The sequence below is a fragment of the Panthera onca genome, chromosome X (assembly GCF_046562875.1).
Source record: "Panthera onca isolate mPanOnc1 chromosome X, mPanOnc1 haplotype 2, whole genome shotgun sequence".
Classification (NCBI taxonomy): Eukaryota; Metazoa; Chordata; class Mammalia; order Carnivora; family Felidae; genus Panthera; species Panthera onca.
This window is the reverse complement of record NC_138357.1, coordinates 122,982,275-123,001,049: the sequence shown is the minus strand read 5'-3', so window position 1 is coordinate 123,001,049 and position 18,775 is coordinate 122,982,275. Positions and strand designations below refer to the sequence as shown.

The 18,775-nt window shown below is 49.1% G+C and overlaps 1 protein-coding gene across 3 annotated transcripts in view; it reads right to left on the bottom strand.

The window, feature by feature from the left end:
* GPR143 (G protein-coupled receptor 143) overlaps positions 1–17,954 on the bottom strand; it is a 62,625-nt gene extending 44,671 nt beyond the window's left edge. Inside the window, exons 1-5 of one of the 3 annotated variants that reach the window (XM_081792576.1) lie at positions 17,387–17,954; positions 12,602–12,711; positions 11,215–11,309; positions 4,699–4,791; positions 1,508–1,617 (exon numbers count right to left, since the gene is read on the bottom strand). In XM_081792576.1, coding sequence (XP_081648702.1) covers positions 1,508–1,617; positions 4,699–4,791; positions 11,215–11,309; positions 12,602–12,711; positions 17,387–17,744 — 766 coding nt within the window. In that variant the 5' untranslated portion in view covers positions 17,745–17,954. The remainder of the gene's footprint in view (positions 1–1,507; positions 1,618–4,698; positions 4,792–11,214; positions 11,310–12,601; positions 12,712–17,386) is intronic. The other 2 variants (XM_081792575.1, XM_081792577.1) reach the window with 2 other exon arrangements.
* Between the last annotated feature and the right edge of the window lie 821 nt (positions 17,955–18,775).

The window sequence follows — 18,775 nt, the reverse complement described above, 5'->3', positions numbered from 1 at the left end:
AGATCGTGACCTGAGCCAAAGTCAGATGCGTAACCAACTGAGCCACCCAGGCGGCGCCCCAACAAGTTGGAAAACATTAAAAAAGGTTAGAGGAAAATCAACGAGCTATTGTCTATCCTGAGACAAGCACTGTTAGCATCTTACTGTCGTTCTTATCAGTCCTTTACCTATACATGATTTTTGTTTGATATAATTGACTCAGTACTTTTATGCAAATCTGTATAAAAAGTTGCTGTACTTAACATACTGTTTTTATTTTAATTTTATTTTTTTATTTGAGAGAGAGGGAGAGAGTGCACAAGCAGGGGAGGGGGCAGAAGAAGAGACAGAATCTTAAACAGGCTCCACACTCAGCAGAGAGCACTCAATCCCATGACCCTGGCATCACGACTGGAACCAAAATCAAGAGTTAGATACTCAACCAACTGAACCACCCAGACGCCCCAATACACTGTTTTTAAATGCAACATGGAGGAAAAAAACTGATCCAAAGAGCCACATGATTGCCTACTCTTAGTGGCACAGCACTTGAAATGTTTTGAAGTTCTACAACCAACCGACTTTTCCATTAAGGGGCACTTCTTTTTATTTATTTTTTCTTTTAATTTTTTTAAATGTTTATTTTTGAGAGAAAGAGACAGAGCATGAGCAGGGCAGAGGCAGAGAGGGAGGGAGACACAGAATTGGAAGCAGGCTCCAGGCTCTGAGCCGTCAGCACACAGCCCGACGCGGGGCTCAAACCCACGAACCGTGAGATCATGAGCTGAGCTGAAGTCGGACGCTTCACCGACTGAGCCACCCAGGTGCCCCAAGGTGCACTTGTTCATTCTCATTCTGCACAGGAGAGATCCATGCAGCCTGAGCAGGTTGGAGGTTTGCCCCAGGTCACGCCTCCGTGAGGATGGGGTGGAACCAGAATGCCAAGTCCCCAGCCTCAGCTCAGAGTTCTTTCCAGGGCATCCTGCTGGCTCACAACATCCTTCTTACTCAGTTCTTACTATTTGTACCCGACTCCTTTCCTGCGCTCTACTTCCTGTTTCCTGCCCAACTGAGTAAACACACAAGGCCAAGCACCTCACGGGAGTAACCAGGCTCACTCTTCAGGCCACACCCCATCCCTTCCCCCCCGCCCCCGGCTCCCCACTCCTCTCCTTCCGCTCCTATCTGACCTCCACAGTTTTCCACGGGCACTCCTGGGGCCTCCAAGGCACCCCAAGGACAGACCCAGGATGAGCCTAGACGGAAGTGAAAAGTCCACTGGCCCTGGTCTTGAGCTATTAAACATTGGCAAAGAACTTGTGTAGCCCATGACCAGATAGGCTTGCTCGCTTTCACTTATTAAACCTGCTCACTTTCTCCAAATGCATTGTACTTATGTCTCTAGAGGATGACAAATGAGGTCTAGCGTCCTAGATGATTCCAGGAGCACAACGCATGCCATTATCTGAGCCCAAGGCATGGGGCCATAGCCCTGGTCATGCACCCAGACAGCTTCCCTGCTGCTCACCTGCGGTCACGGTCTTCCAGAATAGGATGGGGTTGGCCCCCAGGACGAGCAGCAGCGGCAAGTATGTGGTGACATAGTGCGGGATGGCGAGCTCCGGATCCCGTTCACACCTGAGGGAGGAGGACCAAGCCATTCTTGAAAACAAGGCTTTGCCTAAAATATACACACTTACCTGGAAGGTGAGATCAGAGGGTGAGAGAGAAAAGGCAAATGCGTAAATCCACTTCTGACTCTGCCAGAAGGAAATGGGACTCACACCTTATGTCTGCAAAGGAGCAATCAATCAATCACTGAAGAACAGGAGAGACCAATCATGTTTCTATTTGTCCTGTAAATGTGAGGCCCTCTAGGGCATTCCACGGGGGAGAGATTTTAAAGGTCACTGCTAACAAAAGGAAAGACAGGAAAGGACACTCGAAAAGGGGAGTCCCCCCACTGGGTCTCTTCAAGGAGAAAAAGACACAAATGGGAATGCAAACTGGTGCAGCCACTGTGGAAAACACCATGGAGGTTCCTCAAAAAATTAAAAACCGAGCTACCCTACGACCCAGAAATTGCACTACTAGGAATTTATCCAAAGGATACATAAGTGCTGATTCGAAGGGGCACGTGCACCCCCATGTTTATAGGGCTGCTATCCACAATACCCAAATTATGTAAAGAGCCCAAACGTCCATCAACTGTCGAATGGGTAAAGAAGATGTGATATACATACAATGGAATACTACTCGGCAATGAAAAGGAATGAAATCTCACCATTTGCAACAAAGTGAGTGGAACTAGAGTGTATTATGCGAAGCAAAATAAGTCAGAAAAAGATATCACATGTTTTCACTCATATGTGGAATCTGAGAAACTCAACAGATGAACATAGAGAACGGAAGGAAAAATAAGATAACAGAGAGGGAGGCAAATCATAAGAGACTCTTAAATACAGAGAACAAACGGAGGGTTGATGGGGGTGGGGAAAATGGGTGATGGGCATTAAGGAGGGCACTTGTTGGGATGAGCACTGGGTGTGATATGTAAGTGATAAGTCAATAAAAAAAAAAGGCCAGTCCTGTGAATAAGATCCAGTCTGTCCCCTTTAGCGCCTCCAAATTCCCAGCCCTCATATTCCAAGGCAAATGTGTTGCCATGGTTGTGCAGAACCATCACAGCAGAGGTGCTTTTCAGGGGAAGGACCAGAACTTCTACTGAAGGATCACGGGAATCGTCAGTCAGCAGGTGGGGTAGGAGAGTGCCACACAGGCACGGCTTACCCACGTGGGAGCTAGGAGTGAAGACACGCATAACGTCAGAGAGCAACGAGGAAGAGAGAATCAAAGGCAAAGGGGAGAGAGGACTGCTCAGGCCCAACCCAGGTAGGAGGTGCAAAAGCAGATGAGGGAACAGCCTCTGTGGCCACAGAAGGCAGAACGATAAAAATGCACACACGCACTCTTGTTCTAACATGCCTGGAGTGGTCCAGCCCAGAAGGGGAAAATGACCGAATGCAAAACAACTTGGGTGGGAAAAACGCGAGGCCACCTTTTCTCGCCATGAGAAGGAACACAACACCATCTCACAAGGCTACCTTCCTTTTAATGGAAGTTTTCATTTTCAGCTGTGCAGGTTCAAGTGTGGTCTGGAAAGGCTTGAGGGGACAAAGAGAATCAAGCAGCAGAAAAGCCATGATTTGGGGCGCCTGGGTGGCTCACTCGGTTGAGCATCTGACTTCAGCTCAGGTTATGATCTCACTGTTGTGGGTTCCAGTCCCGCGTCAGGCTCTGTGCTGGCAGCTCGGAGCCTGGAGCCTGCTTTGGATTCTGTGTCTCCCTCTCTCTGCCCTGGTCATGCTCTGTCTCTCAAAAAATAAAATAAAGTGCTAAAGAAAAAAAAAAAAAAGAAAAAAAGAAAAGCCATGACTCTGACCAAAAGACAAAAGTAAGCGATGATTGAGTGAGTGGGGACAGCAGTTTGCACAGGCCCGGGAGCAGCCTCCTAAGGACCAAGGGGGCACCTGGGAGTGAGCCCCGCAGCGATGGCTCCCTCATGCTCAGGTGCAACCTTCCCAGGAGGCTCCAGGAGCCCACGGATGAAGCTCGCGGGAGTGATGAAAGCTCCCTTTCCACTATTAACCATTAAGCGCACCCCACTATAACAGCCACGGACACCGTACTTGACCTCGTAAAGTTCCTCAGAGCAGCTGTATGGATGCATCTACACAGACTTTGGGAGTATCCGCCATCGAGAAGGCAACACCAATTTGGAGACATCCGAGTAGCTACAAGCAGTCAAAAAAGGGGGAGAAATTGTCCAACCACGAGTCAGCAAACGTTTTCTGTAAGGGAACTTTTACCGTAAGTATTTCATGCTCCATGGGCCACCCATTCTCTGTCAAAACTACTCTGACACTGCAGTGTGAAAGCAGCCATAAACCATGCATAAACGAAGGGCATGACTGTGTTCCAATAAAACTTTATTTATAAAAACAAGCAGAGGACCAGATTTGTCCTCAGGCTGGGCTGTGATCCTTGTCTACACTGCCCTAAGATCCCAGACAGAGACCATGTCCCCACCTGTTGCAGTTTTCCATCGGAAGCTAGAGCACACATCCTTGGAGGGACCGTGAGCCCTTACAGAGGACTGACTGCACTGAGGAGATTTTTGAGGACGTTGAAGAAATACCTAAGACAATGTCAGATGATCTGTTTCCCTGGATCTGTGTTCAGGATAGCGGGAATACAGCTGGAAGAGAAGCGGCAAAGTGAAGCAAGCTGACGCTTAGATCCAGCTCTTCTAAGAGCAAATCTTTGGGTTTCTCCAAGCCATTTCGAATTCATCCTTAGGATGTTAAACTCCCCTGCTCATCCAGATGAAGCTGGCCTGAAGCATAACAACTAAAGGGTGTGCATGAGGAAGCCCCATCGATATGGAGAGGAACACACCTAACGCTGGGTGCACACCCTGACATGAGGACGCACCTCAAGCTGGGTGCACATACTTGCACCCACGGGCACCTACACAAATGTGAGAGGCTGAGGCGGGGAAACAAACTCCAGGGAACAAGTACTGTAGCGAGCGCCCCAGGGCGGGTCTGGGCAGGTCTGTGAACAATGGCCTGACCTGCAAGGTGCCCACTCTGCGTCAGGGCCTGTGTATTTGTCGCCAGAGAACGATGAGTCAGGGAGCAGGGAGTCCCCGCTTACCTGGACACAGACGGGTAGTAGAGCATGACCACTCCCTCCACGCACAGCAGGACGGCCAGGCCCCAGGCCATGATGTGGTAAAGCAGGATGGTGCTAGGAGAGAAGCAGAATCAGGGGGGCGGGGCCTGGCCTGAGACGAGCTACGGAGATGCCCAGCCACACAAAGTACCAGACCAACTCCTGGGGCCCCCCAACCATCAGGAAAACTTACACTGAGCAAACCCTTGGTAAAGACCCGCCCCATTCTACCTCTGAGTTTTCCTTTTGTAATTGAGATGAAATTCACAGAACATAAAAGTAACCATGTTCAAGCAGAGCAGCTCTGTTGCCTTGGGCAACTTCACATTATGCAACGGCCTCCTCTCCCCAGTTCTGAAACAGCTACGGCCCCAGAAGGACGTGCCCGCAGGCAGTCCCAGTTCCTCCCGCCCCCAGTCCCAGCAACCACCCACCTCCTGTGTCTCTCTTTGGCTTCTCCCACTGTGCACAATCCGTGTAAATGGTGGCACACAATACGTGGCCCTCTGTGTCTGGCTTCTTTCACTTAACAGGAGTCTTTCAAGCTTGACAAGAACAAGGCACTGGAACCTCATCAGTCCTCCTAAGTACCCAGCTCACCCAATAAGCAAGGAGTTCCTATCCCCACACATTCCCAAAGGTGCATCCGTACCTAGAACTCACGGGTCTTAGTGCTAAGTGCAAACCAAGGTCTCTGAAGAAATGTGGGTTCGTTCCATGTTCCGGGAGAGCGGGGAGCTCTCCTTTCTCACCTCCCACCCCCACACCCCACCATTCCCTGCATGCTTAACATTCCTGGACCATCTCTACCCTCTGTCTTTGTCCTCCCACATGCCCCTCCCTTTCCCCCAGGGACTCAGTCAGCCCTGCAGATGGGGTCTGGGAGAGGGGTGCACAGCCATCTGTTAAAGAGCATTTAACCGGCCTCTTCTGTGCCACGGGACGGGGGCCCACGGCTCCGTCGAATGCGGTCACCGTCACCCGTGACTGTACCAGGCTCCCGGCAAATAGTGCCACCCCCAACCCACTGGGATTTTAACTCTGAAAACCAGCTGTGTAGGCAAGGGAACGGTCAGGGATCCGAGTGCAAGGGGGCCCTTCCACAAGCAGACAAGGGACGGCACACGGCAACGAGCTGCAGGAAGAAGCAACTTTTCGCAGCCAGTTCTCCGGAAGGCCACAAGGAAAGGACCCCAGCATGCTGTGCCTCTCACGTTAGAACCGGTTCTGGAGCAGCCCTGCCCCTACCTCTCTGGGTTTGGGAGCTGATGGGGTGTGTCCCGTCCAGAAGTCAGAGGCTCTGCATCAAAGAAAGAAATGAAAGGAGCAGCTTTCTGCAAAGGCCTGGGTTGTTGAATAGAGCAGGATCTCCGCATTCCAGAACCTGACCTTGGGCCGAGGGAGCCAGGGGTGTTGTCCAGGGGTGTTGTCCGCAGAGGTGGGAGGGAGCGGGCCAGGCGAGTGCAGGCCTGGGGGTGGCCACAGACTACTCAGCGGTGCTCTGGCCCCAGATGGCCAAGCAGGGAGGGAGTCAGACTGGGCCCGGCTGCTCAGGCAGCCGCCACTTTAATAACGGATGTGACCCCGAACCCACACCAGGTCATGAGTCTCAAGTCCAATGCATCCACAATCAAGAGCAGCCGGTGGCTGAACATGCTCATCTCTTTATGTGACCACTAGACCGTTTTTATGTCCAGGCACGCGAGGGCCCTCCCCGGACCCCCTTTCCCCCACACTTCTATTCACAGAGCAAGTCGGGACTTCGATTTAGGGCTTTTCCCACGATCTCAAGCAACTTCTGCTGTTGTTTAAAACCTGTACATCCCACACCTGGAGCCGCAGGAGTTGACATTTTAACTCTAAATCTGTCTTCATGACATTTCTTAGGATTAGGATAAAAAAAAAAAAAAAAAAAAGATTCTCCTGTGCCAAAGAAAATAGCTAAGGACTGGAAGGATCTAGAAGGGAATACAGACTTTAATCCAGCCATACCTGCAAAGCCTGGCCCCCTGCCCTGGAATTCCTCGGGACCCTCCTGGGAGGCTTCAGTGTCTTAACCGAGGTATCGACCGCACCCTGGGCTCTGGAAGCAAGCTGGCTCTTAACAGAGGAGCCACACCCACAGCTCTGGCCCCTTGGAGCCCTCACACCAGGAAGCAGGGCTTCTGCCATGACGAGGCAGGGGCTGGGTCTCCGTGGCTACAGAGCGCCTGTCTTACTGCTCTGCTGTGATCCCTGCTCCTCTTTGATGGCAGAGCCGCTTCACTCTCAACAGTCTTCCTAGTCCCGGACCCCTGCGCTTGCTCCTGTCCTTGCATCCGAATGTTTCACATCTTTGGCTGTTTGCCTCCCGCACAATCGGCCGGTCCTCGGACGCTAGGCCCTGCCAGCATCCTCTGAAGTGTGAACCCCGCACCCCCCCCCCCCCCCCCCCCCGCATCCTGCCTGTTCTCACGCTGTGCTCCAAAATGAGTTGCAAACACTCTGCTGGCTATGAGGAGGGCTTCCTGACGGCCTGTCCTGGTTTCTCAGGGCTCTGCCTGTCTTCTCGCTCCAGAGAGCTCTCGGGCTGCCCTGTCGGACCACAGTCATCCGTGGGTGGGGGTGAAGCAATGCCTCCTCCTGTGACAGAACCAGCTTCCTGGAGGTGCTCCAAGGCTCCTCTTATCTCCACAGCTGGCTGGCTGTGACACCTCTTGTTGTGCCCTAACTCCAATCCTTCCAAAACTGAGTGAGAAAGGTGTCACACTTATTTGCACTGGCCTCCGGGTCAAACACTTCTCATTGCTGCTAGTTGCCTACCCAAAGCCATTTCCCCTTTTTCCTTGGTAAAATAACCTTGATGGCATGCCAAATAGCAGCATGCTTGCCTAACAGACTATGTTTCCAATCCAACCTCATCTTGCAGCTGTGACCATGAAACTAAATTCTGTCCATTCCAAAAAAGGAATAGTTGTGTAAAATCCCCAGGGAGGCTGCTTAAAGGGAAATGGCTCAGGAGAAAACAGGCCCCTTATGCATTGCCCCTTCCTCTTTCCTGTGGCTTGGAATGCAGATGTGATGGCTGGAGCTCCAGGAGCTATTTTGGGCCATGACGGCTTGAAGATGAAAGTCACACAATAGGATGACGCAGCAAGAGACAGAAGAAGCATGGGTCCCTGATGTCCATTATAAGGGCCCGGGATTGCCTACCTCTGGCCTCCTTTGGCATGAAAGAAAACTTACTTTAAAGTTATTTTATGTATTCTATGTAGCCAAAACTAATCCTCATTGATATACCTGGTTGGCTGCCCTTGACCTTAACTCTCTTCCCTAGAGAATTTTCAAAACCAAGAATATCTAGGTTCTGTACACATGTATAAAAGCCTAGGACTGAAAGTAAAAAGGTAGAAGGAACAAGCACACAAATAAACACTAAACTTCAGGCCAGAGACACCAAAGTTACTGATGATGATACATGAGGAATATCAACAATTTTAGAGCAAGAATCTACTTAAGTTTCCCAATGTGTTCTACAGCCTGAATGTGATTTCTGTTTACTAATTTTGGCTTCTAAAGTGAATTTATTCAGGGGCCCCTGGCTGGCTCAGTCAGTGCAGCAAGCAACTGTTGACCTTGGGGTTGTGAGTTTAAGCCCCATGTTGGGTGTAGAGATTAAATCTCGAATCTTGAAAATGGATCAGAGACCTGGGCACCTGGGCGGCTCAGTCAGGTGTCTCTTGATTTCAGCTCAGGTCATGATCGCACAGTTTGACAGTCGGAGCCCCATGCTGGGCTCCCGTGCTGACAGCATGGAGCCTGCTTTGCATTCTCTGCCCCGCCCCCCTCTCAAAATAAATAAGCCTTAAAAACATAAAATAAAAGGGATGAGACCTAAACTGAAGTGTTCAAACCATAAAACTCTTTTTTGGCTCCCAAGTTTGACGCAAGAACTCATACAAAATATTCCAGATAAAGGATCCTCCTCCTTCTGGTTAACCTAGAAGTAACGCAATTCGTAACTCTCTTTGCGGTTAACAACTGTGTGCAACCAACCACAGAGATCACTCTTCAGATATTTTGGGGGGACAGGTTTCAAATACCTTTGGGAAAAGGGCACCTCAGAAATTACAGTAATCTTGGGGCACCTGGGTGGCTCGGTCGGTTGAGCACCCAACTTCGGCTCAGGTCATGATCTCACGGTTCGTGGGTTCGAGCCCCGCATAGGGCTCTGTGCTGACAGCTCAGAGCCTGCAGCCTGTTTTGGATTCTGTGTCTCCCTCTTTCTCTGCCTCTCCGCTGCTCACACTGTCTCTCTCACACTCTCTCAAAAATAAACAAACATTTTTTAAAAATTTAAAAAAATGCCATCAAGTAAAAGACAACCCAATGAACAGAAGATATTTGTAAATCCTGTGTCTAATAAGGTACTTGTATCTAGAATCTATATGAAGAACTCTTACAACTCAATAACAAAGACCAATTAAATGGGTGAAGGAACTGAACAGATATTTCTCCAAAAAAAGCATACAAATGGCAACTAAACATGTGACAAGATGCTCAACATCACCAGCCACCAGGGAAGATACCATTCACACACACACTAACATGGCTAAATTTTAAAGCCAAAGTAATACATGGAAAAGAACAAGTATTAGCAAGGATGTGAGAAACTGGAACCATTATACGTTGCTGCCGACAATATAAAATGGTGCAACCAGCCAGGTTGGAAAGCATTTTAGCAGTTTCTTAGCAAGGTTAGAGAATTACGACGTGACCCGGGGTACAAAGCCCCTGAGTACATGACGAAATAGCACGTCCACACAAACATCTGCATACCAGCGGTCGCTGGAGTATTCCTTACAGCCAAAATGATGCAAACAACCCACACGACCATCAACCGATAAATGGATAAAATGTAGCACATCCACTAAGCCGAATACTATCCAGCAAGGAACAGGAATAAAATGCTAACACCACTGCGACATGGGTAAAGCTTGAAAACGTCTTGCTCAGTTTAAGAAGCCAGACACAAGGGGCACCCTGGGTGGCTCAGTCGGTTGAGCTTCCGACTTCGGCTCACATCATGATCTCACGGGTCGTGGGTTCAAGTCCCATGTCAGGCTTTGCACTGATAACATGGAGTCTGCTTCAGATTCTCTGTCTCCCTCTCAAAAATAAACATATATTAAAAAACACGAAGAAACCAGACACAAAATGTCACATATGGAATGAATGTGCTTACAAGCAATACCCAGAACAGGCAAACCTAGAGACAGGGGCCTGGTGGGGGCAGGAAGGGGGGTAGGGATTAATCACTGGTAAAGAGATTGGGGGGAGGTGAGGATTAAAATGTCCTAAAACTAGTTGGTGCGATGGTTGCATGATTCTGTGAATGTACTAAAAAAAACAATGGATTTTGGATTTTATACACTTAAATGGGTGAACTTTATAAAACTGTTTAAAACAAAACAAAACAAAACAAGAGCATGGGGCACCTGGCTGGCTCAGTCAGAAGAGCATGTGGCTCTTGATCTCAGGGTTGTGAGTTCAAGCCTCACCTTAGGTGCAGAGATTACTTCAATAAAGTTCAAAAAAAACCAAGCAAAAGTAGGGGGGCACATGCTTCCTGGATGAAGCGTCAGAAGACCCGAGCACTCGTCCCATGCTGCCATCCAGCTTCCCCTTGTCACTCAGGTGCTCTGTTCCCCCAACACACATGCTCACCCCAGCTGCCGTCACAGGGCACAGCGCCCGACAGCCTACTATGTGCCAGGCACTTTCCTCAACCATTCACAGAGCACCGCATGGACTCTCCTGTGACCTGATGCGGTTGCTACTATCCTACACGTGGGAAAACAGAAGTCAGACACGTTAAGAAACTTGCCAACGGTGCCACGGTGAGTGACCCCTATACAGATGGGACCCACCGTGGACTCTCACCAGGTAGCCACCGGGAGCTCCAATGTTCGGCTTCCGTATTTGGCCTAAAGTGTGAACACACACTTCAAAGAATCTTCTCCAATCTCTAGATACAGTCAAAATCTGTTTATATTCATGCCAATTCTGTTAGTATGTGTCCAGTTGCAAATATTTAAATTATAGATTACCTGCTGTCATGGTTTAAAATCCTCATTTTGAATCTGCCTTCAGCTTTTTATAAAAACAGCTGCCGGAGGGGTGCCTGGGGGGCTCAGTTGGTTAAGCGTCTGACTCTTGATTTCGGCTCCGATCGTAATCTCACGGCTCAGGAGGTCAAGCCCTGTGTGGGGCTCTGCACCGACAGCACACGGCCTGCTCGGGATGCTCTCTCCCCCTCTCTCTGTGCCCCTCCCCTGCTCGCTCTTGCGCTCTCTAAATAAACTTAAGAAATAGCTGCCAGACACAATCCTCAAGGGGCCGGCTGATATTCTGGCTGGGTCCGCCATACTGAAAACTACTTTGCAGCCCTCAATGGTACCCCCGACCCCTCTTCGTACAACAGAAATCGGGCAGAAAGCTCTAGTTTCTTGTACATACCTCTGTCCTGCTGATCTCCGGATCACCAGATAGGCGTCGACCGCGTAGCAAAACAGCCACCAGAAGCAGGCACCGTACAACAGCTGGATCCATATCTGTAATCAGGAAGAGCCTGGCATCAAAGCTCCTGGAAACAGGCCCCGGATTGTCCCCATCCATGAAAGGAGAGGGCAGATGCCGGTTTCCTCTGACGTCAGGAAGCAGCACATGAAAGCCCTCCGGAGACACGTGGACGGTCTGGGAAACCAAGGCTGGGGCGTGGCCCAGGGCGGCGTGTGCCTCCGTGCTCTGTCCGCCCAGCGGCGCCAGACTAGCAAGCCCGCTGGCCGGGTACAGTTGTCGGCACGGGACGTAAAGGCCTCAGATGCACAGCCTTCCCCGGCGTGAGGGCTGACAGTGCCTCTGAATGAGAACGAAGGAGTGTGGGCAGGAAAGGTCTTCTGAGCAGAGGGGAAGGAAGGGGCCAGTCTGCTAGAGGCAGCGGGACATTGACCAGCCTCTGGCGCGGGTGGAGACCGTGCTCCCCTCTGCAGCCGGGAAGCAGCGATGGTCACAAGGAGAGAGGCTGACGATTCTGCTACAGCTCGGTGCACAGAGCAACAGAGATACACAGATGGAAATAATATATTCCGGGGCGCCTCGTGGCTCGGTGGGTTAAGCGGCCGACTCTTGATTCCTCATGGTTCCGGAGTTCAAGTCCCGCGTCGGGCTCTGCGCTGACAGTGCGGAGCTGGCTTGGGTTCTCTGTCTCCCTCTCTCTCTGCTCCTCCCCCGCTCTCTCAATAAATAAACTTAAAAAATGAATGCACAAATATGTATTTCATTAAGCACAATATATATCCCATAAATCAACAACTTTCATTGTCCTTTCTTTTCCCTTTTTGGCCAGCTGGTTTTCACTGCAGCTCCACCTTAGGTAAGGACTGTATATGTGGGCTCACATACGGTGGGGGGCAGGGGGGGAACCATACTAGTGCAGTGGTCCTCAAATTTAAGTGTCAGTCAGAAGTCCCTGCAGGGGGTGTAACATCACAACAGACCCCACACCAAGGTTCTGAGAATTTGCATTTCTTTTTTTTTTTTTTTTTAATGTTTATTTATTTGAGAGAGAGACAAAGCACGAGCAGGAGAGGGACAGAGAGAGGAAGACATAATCCAAAGCAGGCTCCAGGCTCCGAGCTGTCAGCACAGAGCCCGATGCAGGGCTCGAACCCACGAACCGCGAGATCATGCCCTGAGCCTAAGTTGGATGCTTAAATGACCCAGGCGCCCTTGAGAACTTGCATTTCGAACAAACTCCAGTGGGCTGAGACCACACTTGGAGGAACAGAGTGTCACAGGACCACAGTGGGAAGAAAGGGTTATCAACACAAGCAGGTGGACTTACTGCGGTCCCCACGCAGTACGCAGCAGGCCAAAGGTCCGTCCCATTCACGTCTGAGATGTCCTTGACGAAATCGGGGAATCCCAACCACACCGCAGACCGGAAGACGATCCCTAAAACCGAGTAAGAGGACACAGTCATCCCGCGGGAGATGCATTCCAGGCCCCGCATTTGATGCCGAAACTGCACATTGTACCGAATCCTAGATGGACCACGTTTTGTCCTTTACGTACATTCCAACGATACAGCCTGCTTTATAAATTAGGCACAGTAAGAGACTAACAACTAGTAAACAACGATAATACGCTGTAATGGAAGTCATGTGAACGTGGTCTCTAAACACCTTACTGTACTCACTCTTCTTCTCGTGACGACGTGAGATGTAGCGAGGTGAACCATGCAGGCACCGTGATGTGGTGTTGGGCTATACTGACCTTCTGACAGGGCAGAAGACCAACCGCTTCCGGACCAGAACGGACCGCGGGGAACCAGAACCGCGGAAAGCAAAACTGTGGCTAAGGGTGAGCTACTGTCCTTTGTAATGGTCCTAATTCGGATCTAAAGCCAACTTGCTGCTCTGTTAAGAGTAAGTAGATGGTGGATGGAAAAAGAGAAAGAGAGAAAGAGAGAGAGAGAGAGAGAGAGAGAAAAACGAGGTAGGAAAGAAACACACACATCGGTGTGTGTACAGAGACAGAGAATAAGATCTAGGAATAATTATTTCGGTCACAAAGCAATCCCAGGAATTTTGATTTCAACTTGAACCACCATTAGCCACAATCATATGCCTAATGTAGTTGTTTGCTTACTTGGTATGAAGAAGCAATTATGTGAACAATCGGTATTTCTTGGCTATATTTTTAATACCCACATATTGACCATTCCTGACATTTAAAGAAATGACCGAAACAGCACGATTCTGAAATGTAAAAAGATAATTCTTTCATTCTTTAAAAAATGTATTTAGGGCATGGGTGGCTCAGTCAGTCAAGCCTCTGACTTCAGCTCAGGTCATGATCTTGAGGTTTGTGACTTTGAGCCCCGCATCGGGCTCTCTGCTGTCAGTGCCCAGCCTGCTTCAGACCCTCTGTCCCCACCCCCCCTCTCTCTGCTCCTCCTCCATGAGCACTTCTCTCAAAAATAAACATTTAAAAAGTAAAAATAAAAAACAGGGGCGCCTGGGTGACGCAGCTGGTTGAGCATCTGACTCTTGGTATTGGCCCGGGTCGTGATCTCATGGTTTGGGGGTTGGAGCCCTGCATCGGGCTCTGTGCTGATGGCACGGAGCCGGCTTGGGATTCTGTCTCTCCATCAAAAGAAATAAACATTTAAAAAATTATATAAGTAAATAATGCGATTAAGATTCTCACAAATTAGGTCTCCTCAATAATTTGCTCTTAACGTTTACGATTTGTAAGTTTTCCTTGCTATTAAACCCAAATACCTAATTCTCCTCAAAATAGTATACACGCTTTAAGGTATATATTAAGGTTTTTTGTTAAGAAACGTGATATGCTCTAATAACATACTCCGTAGGGGTGCCTGGGTGGCTTAGTTGGTTAAGGGTCCGACTCTTGACTTCGGCTCAGGTCATGATCTCACAGGTCATGGGTTTGATCCCTGCGTCAGGCTCTGCACTCCCAGTGCAGACCCTGTTTGGGATTCTTTCCCTCTCCCTCTCTCTCTCTGCCCTCCCCTGCTCCGTCTCTCTCTCAAAATAAATAAACTTAAAAAATAATAATATACTATGGAATACAATGCTAAAAAGTAATTGTAAACAGTACGAAGTTTTGTGCTATGTGCTCATGTACACTAATATACTATGTAATAGACGACTAAGTATACAATACGTAACATACTAAATCTATTCTACGTAATACACTGCCAAACTTACGTTGCATACTATACTACCAACTATATGCTGCATAATACGTCACCAAATACAATCTGTGTATTTAAATTGTATACAATCTAAATATAGTGTGATACACTACCAAACGTACATTATATACAATATGAAATTTGTATTACATAACACACTACTATACGAACACCATGTAATACATCACTAAAGAGGAACTATGCACACTGAGACGTTTAAGATATACCTTCTCGTTATCAAGCACTGCTCACAAAAATAATGCTTTTCTTCCATAGAATGCTTACCATTTACGGCACATAGCATTCCTCTGAGCTCAATAAATGCCCAATGTATTTTCGTAGCGATATCAGCTGATGAATGTCAACTTATTGTGATAAACATTTCACAATATGAGTATGTCAAGTCATTCTGCTATCTTAAACTCTTATAGTGCTCTATGTCAACTGTATCTCAATAAAACCGGAAAAAAAAAAAAAAACCTCTGCCCTATGAGGTAGGCACCATAAGTATTTTTCAGTGATGTGTCAGTCACCAAGCCTTGCCCCGAATTCTGCTTCTGCTCATTTGTCAATATCACACAACTCCCTTCCAAAAACAAGCATATATGCAAATATTATTTCACTGATCCTCAAAAGATATCTGCGTGCATCTTTATTTCTAGATATCCAAGTTATAGAAACTAAATTGCTGTTAAGATGCTTTTCCAGAGGCACCAGGCTGGCTCAGTCAGAAGAGTGTATGACTCTATCTCAGGGTCATGGGTACAAGTCCATATGGGGTATAGACATTACTTAATTTTTTTAGTATTTATTTATTTATTGAGAGAGACAGAGAGAGAGAGGGAGAATATGCAAGTGTGCACTCATGCATGGTTTTGAGGGGCAGAGGGAAGAAGGGAGAGAATCCCAAGCAGGATCCACGTTGTCAGTGCAGACCCCAATGAGGGGCTCGGCTCGAATTCACAAACTGTGAGATCATAACCTGAGCTGAAATCAAGAGTCAGGCATTTAATCGACTGAGCCATGCAGGTGCCCCAGTAAATAAACTTAAAAAAAAAAAAAAGATGCTTTTCCAAAATGTTTCAGCAGAATCAGGAAAAAAACGAATGTCTGATTTATTTAGCCTGCACCAAGATAGGTTTATTCCCTAAGAGAAAGGAAGTACTGCTTCCTGTCTGACTCCTGGAGTCTGAGAAAGTGACTAGAGGTTATACAGCATGTACTGGAAGTCAAGGTCCTTGAGGGTCTGTGACCACAAGGGCACAGAACTGGAGAACAGCACGCTGAGACAGCCACCTGCGTTGATGTCAGCTCAAGGCAGGGTGAAAGCTGCTGCCACCCCCTCAGGGATGTTTCAATACCATCGACAGCCTTCAGGTTCACGAGTAAAATTAAGCAAAAGTACATGTCCAAAATGGTCAGCGCCTGTCAGCCAATTGCCAAATGTGGGCAGCATCTGGATCCTGATTCGAACGAACCAACTGTAAAATAGCATTTATGAGACAACTGAACATACACCAGGGACGTTAAAGAATTGACTTTCATCATTATTTTCAGGCGACAATACTAGTGTAACATGTATATTTAATTTTTAATTTACTTACTTAAATTCAAGTTACTTAACACATAGCATAGTATCGGTTTCAGGAGAACCCAGTGATTCACCTCTCACATACGACACCCAGTGCTCATCCCAGCAAGCGCCCTCCTTAATGCCCATCACCCGTCTAGCCCATCCCCCCCCCCACCTCCCCTCCAGCAACCCTCGGTTTTCTGTATTTAAGAGTCTCTTACAGTTGGCCTCCATTTTTATTTTTCCTTCCCATCCCCTACGTTCATCTGTTGTGTTTCTTTCATTCCACATATGAGTGAGTTCATGTGGTACTTGTCTTTCTCTACCTTAGTTCAATCAGCACAATACACTCTAGTTCCATCCCGCGTCGTTGTGAATTAATCCAGTGGTGGGTGATACCAGGATGGGGTATAGATGAAGTGAGAGCATAGGTCCAAAGGCGGTTCCTTATACAGTCTGTGTGATTTAAGTTAGAAATTTTCCCAAAGTAAAAATGCAAACAAATGGTTTTGGAAAAGAGTTTAGGCTTTATGGGCCACAATTTCTCTGCCATCATCCACCTCTGTCCTTGCAGGGCAAAGATAGCACTAGACAACGCACAAGGGCAGGGCGCGGCTGTGTTCCCATGAAACCACTGAAGGACACGGACATTTAAATTTCATGGAACATTTATCAGAAACATTTCACGAAGTATTTTTCTTTTGATTGTTAAAAACCTTTCGGGCCACAGAAAAGAGGCAACAGGTGGGATTTAGTGTGGGGTCTGCAGTTTGGCCGCCTGTGGTAGAAAACCCAAACCTGAAAAAAATTATGTACTTATACGTATTAGAGGTAGACACATCAAGTTTTCTTCCCGATTCTGCCAAACCGTTCGGGAAACGGTTGCGGATGCACAGAACATTGTCAGTCTCTCACTCGCAGAAGTTATTAGGGAACCGTTGTATTTTCTGGGATTTTTGTTTAATGGCAACCGTCTGAGGTTTCCCCCAGTAAGCCTGCAATAACGAACACTGTAAACGGTTTTTTCTCTTTAAACAAGTGTCCCCTGGGCATAATTTTTACTGCCTGTCTTGTTTCGCTGAGTCCCTCGGTCGTCCGGTCCGGTCCCGAGGGAGCCGCCTCTGTGCTCCGAGTACACACCCTGCCCAACCTCGCGGGCCGCGCACGCTCACCCGGGCACCGAGCAGGTCCGGACCCGCGGGCGGCGCACCTTACTGAAGCAGCCGAGAAGGTCCCAACCCGCGGGCCGCGCGCCTCACCCAGGCACCGAGCAGGCCCCAACCCGCGGGCCGGGCTCCCCCACCCCGGGCGTCGAGCAGGTCCGCGCGCCTTACCCAGGCAGCCGAGCAGGTCGCAGGCGGCGGCGGCGCGCAGGATGCGGACGGAGGCCGGGGCGCGCGCCGAGGCCGGCGGGGACGTGGACGTGGCCCCCGGGCCCGCGGGCCGTCGCCCCGGCAGCAGTTGCAGGAGGCCCAGCGCCAGGCGGCACGCGCCGCCGCCCAGACACAGCGCGTGGAAGGCCCGGGGCTGGAAGCCCAGCACCAGCTGCGTGGCGGCGTCCCGCGTGGGGCAGCAGAAGGTCCCCAGGCGTGGGGAGGCCATGGGCCGTGCTCGGGGACGCGGCTCGGGTGTGCCGGGACCCCGCCGGGCCGCTGGGTCAGGTGCCCGGCCGGCAGCGAGCGGGGGGATCATGTGCCCGGGGCCGCGCCTCCCCCGCCCCGGCGCCCGCGCTGGCGGAGAAGGCGCCGACCGGGGTGGGGGCTGCGCGCCCTCGGCGGACGCCACGAGGTCTCACGAGGGTGAGGCTGGGGCCCGAGCCGGAGGTGGGGGAAGGAGGTGGGGGAAGGAGGCGCGCCCGGGGCCGGGACGGAGGTCGGCTTTCTTCCCTGCAACCCAGCCTTCCCCCAAGCCGCCACCTCGTCTTAACTGACCTTACCAGACAAACCTGCCTCATTTGCCAGCTCTTTCCTATTTGGGACCTGACGTCCCTAATTTTGATGCGTTACAGGCGCCAGAACACGTTCATCATCAACGTGACTGATGCGATTGGTGTTAACGGAAACAATCCCAGCGGCAGGAGTTTCGTTGCAAGTCAAATCTTAAAGACGGAAGCGCTTAGCCTAAAGAGACATGTTTACACACGCGTATTTTGCACCTTACAGTTCAGTGTTCCGTGTTTACTCAGCTTCAATATAGGTTTGGGCATTCTAAATTAGCTTTCAAAAGTAATTGGTTTTTTTTTTAATTATCTAAGTTCATTCAGATTTCATAACTTTTTTTTCGTTATACATTGAAAATCAAGCTTTATTCTATGTGCTTAAAAGTTCCAAAATTGTGTCAGCACTAATGATAACCATCAACATACTGGGTAAAGTTTAAAAACAAACTCGAGAAGGCTGACAATAAAAGAGCTCTCCTATAGGTTATGGCTTTTACTAACCAAACCTTTAAAACAAACCAAAAAAATCCTTACCAGATTTACCATCTAATAAATTAATAGGCCCATTGGCAAACCCCAAGCAGCCACCCTTTATCTCTCCCCTCGACAAATGGGCCCCTCTCTAAGGTTTTTTTTCCGGTCACCCGAAGGGAATGCAGCCCATTCGTCCCTCCCCCACTTATTAAACACTTAAATGCAAACACATGCCCTCCCACCCAGCTGCTCATCTACCTTTCCACCAGGAGCTTTGCTATTTTAAAGGCAAAGTTTGGGCTCAGCTCCT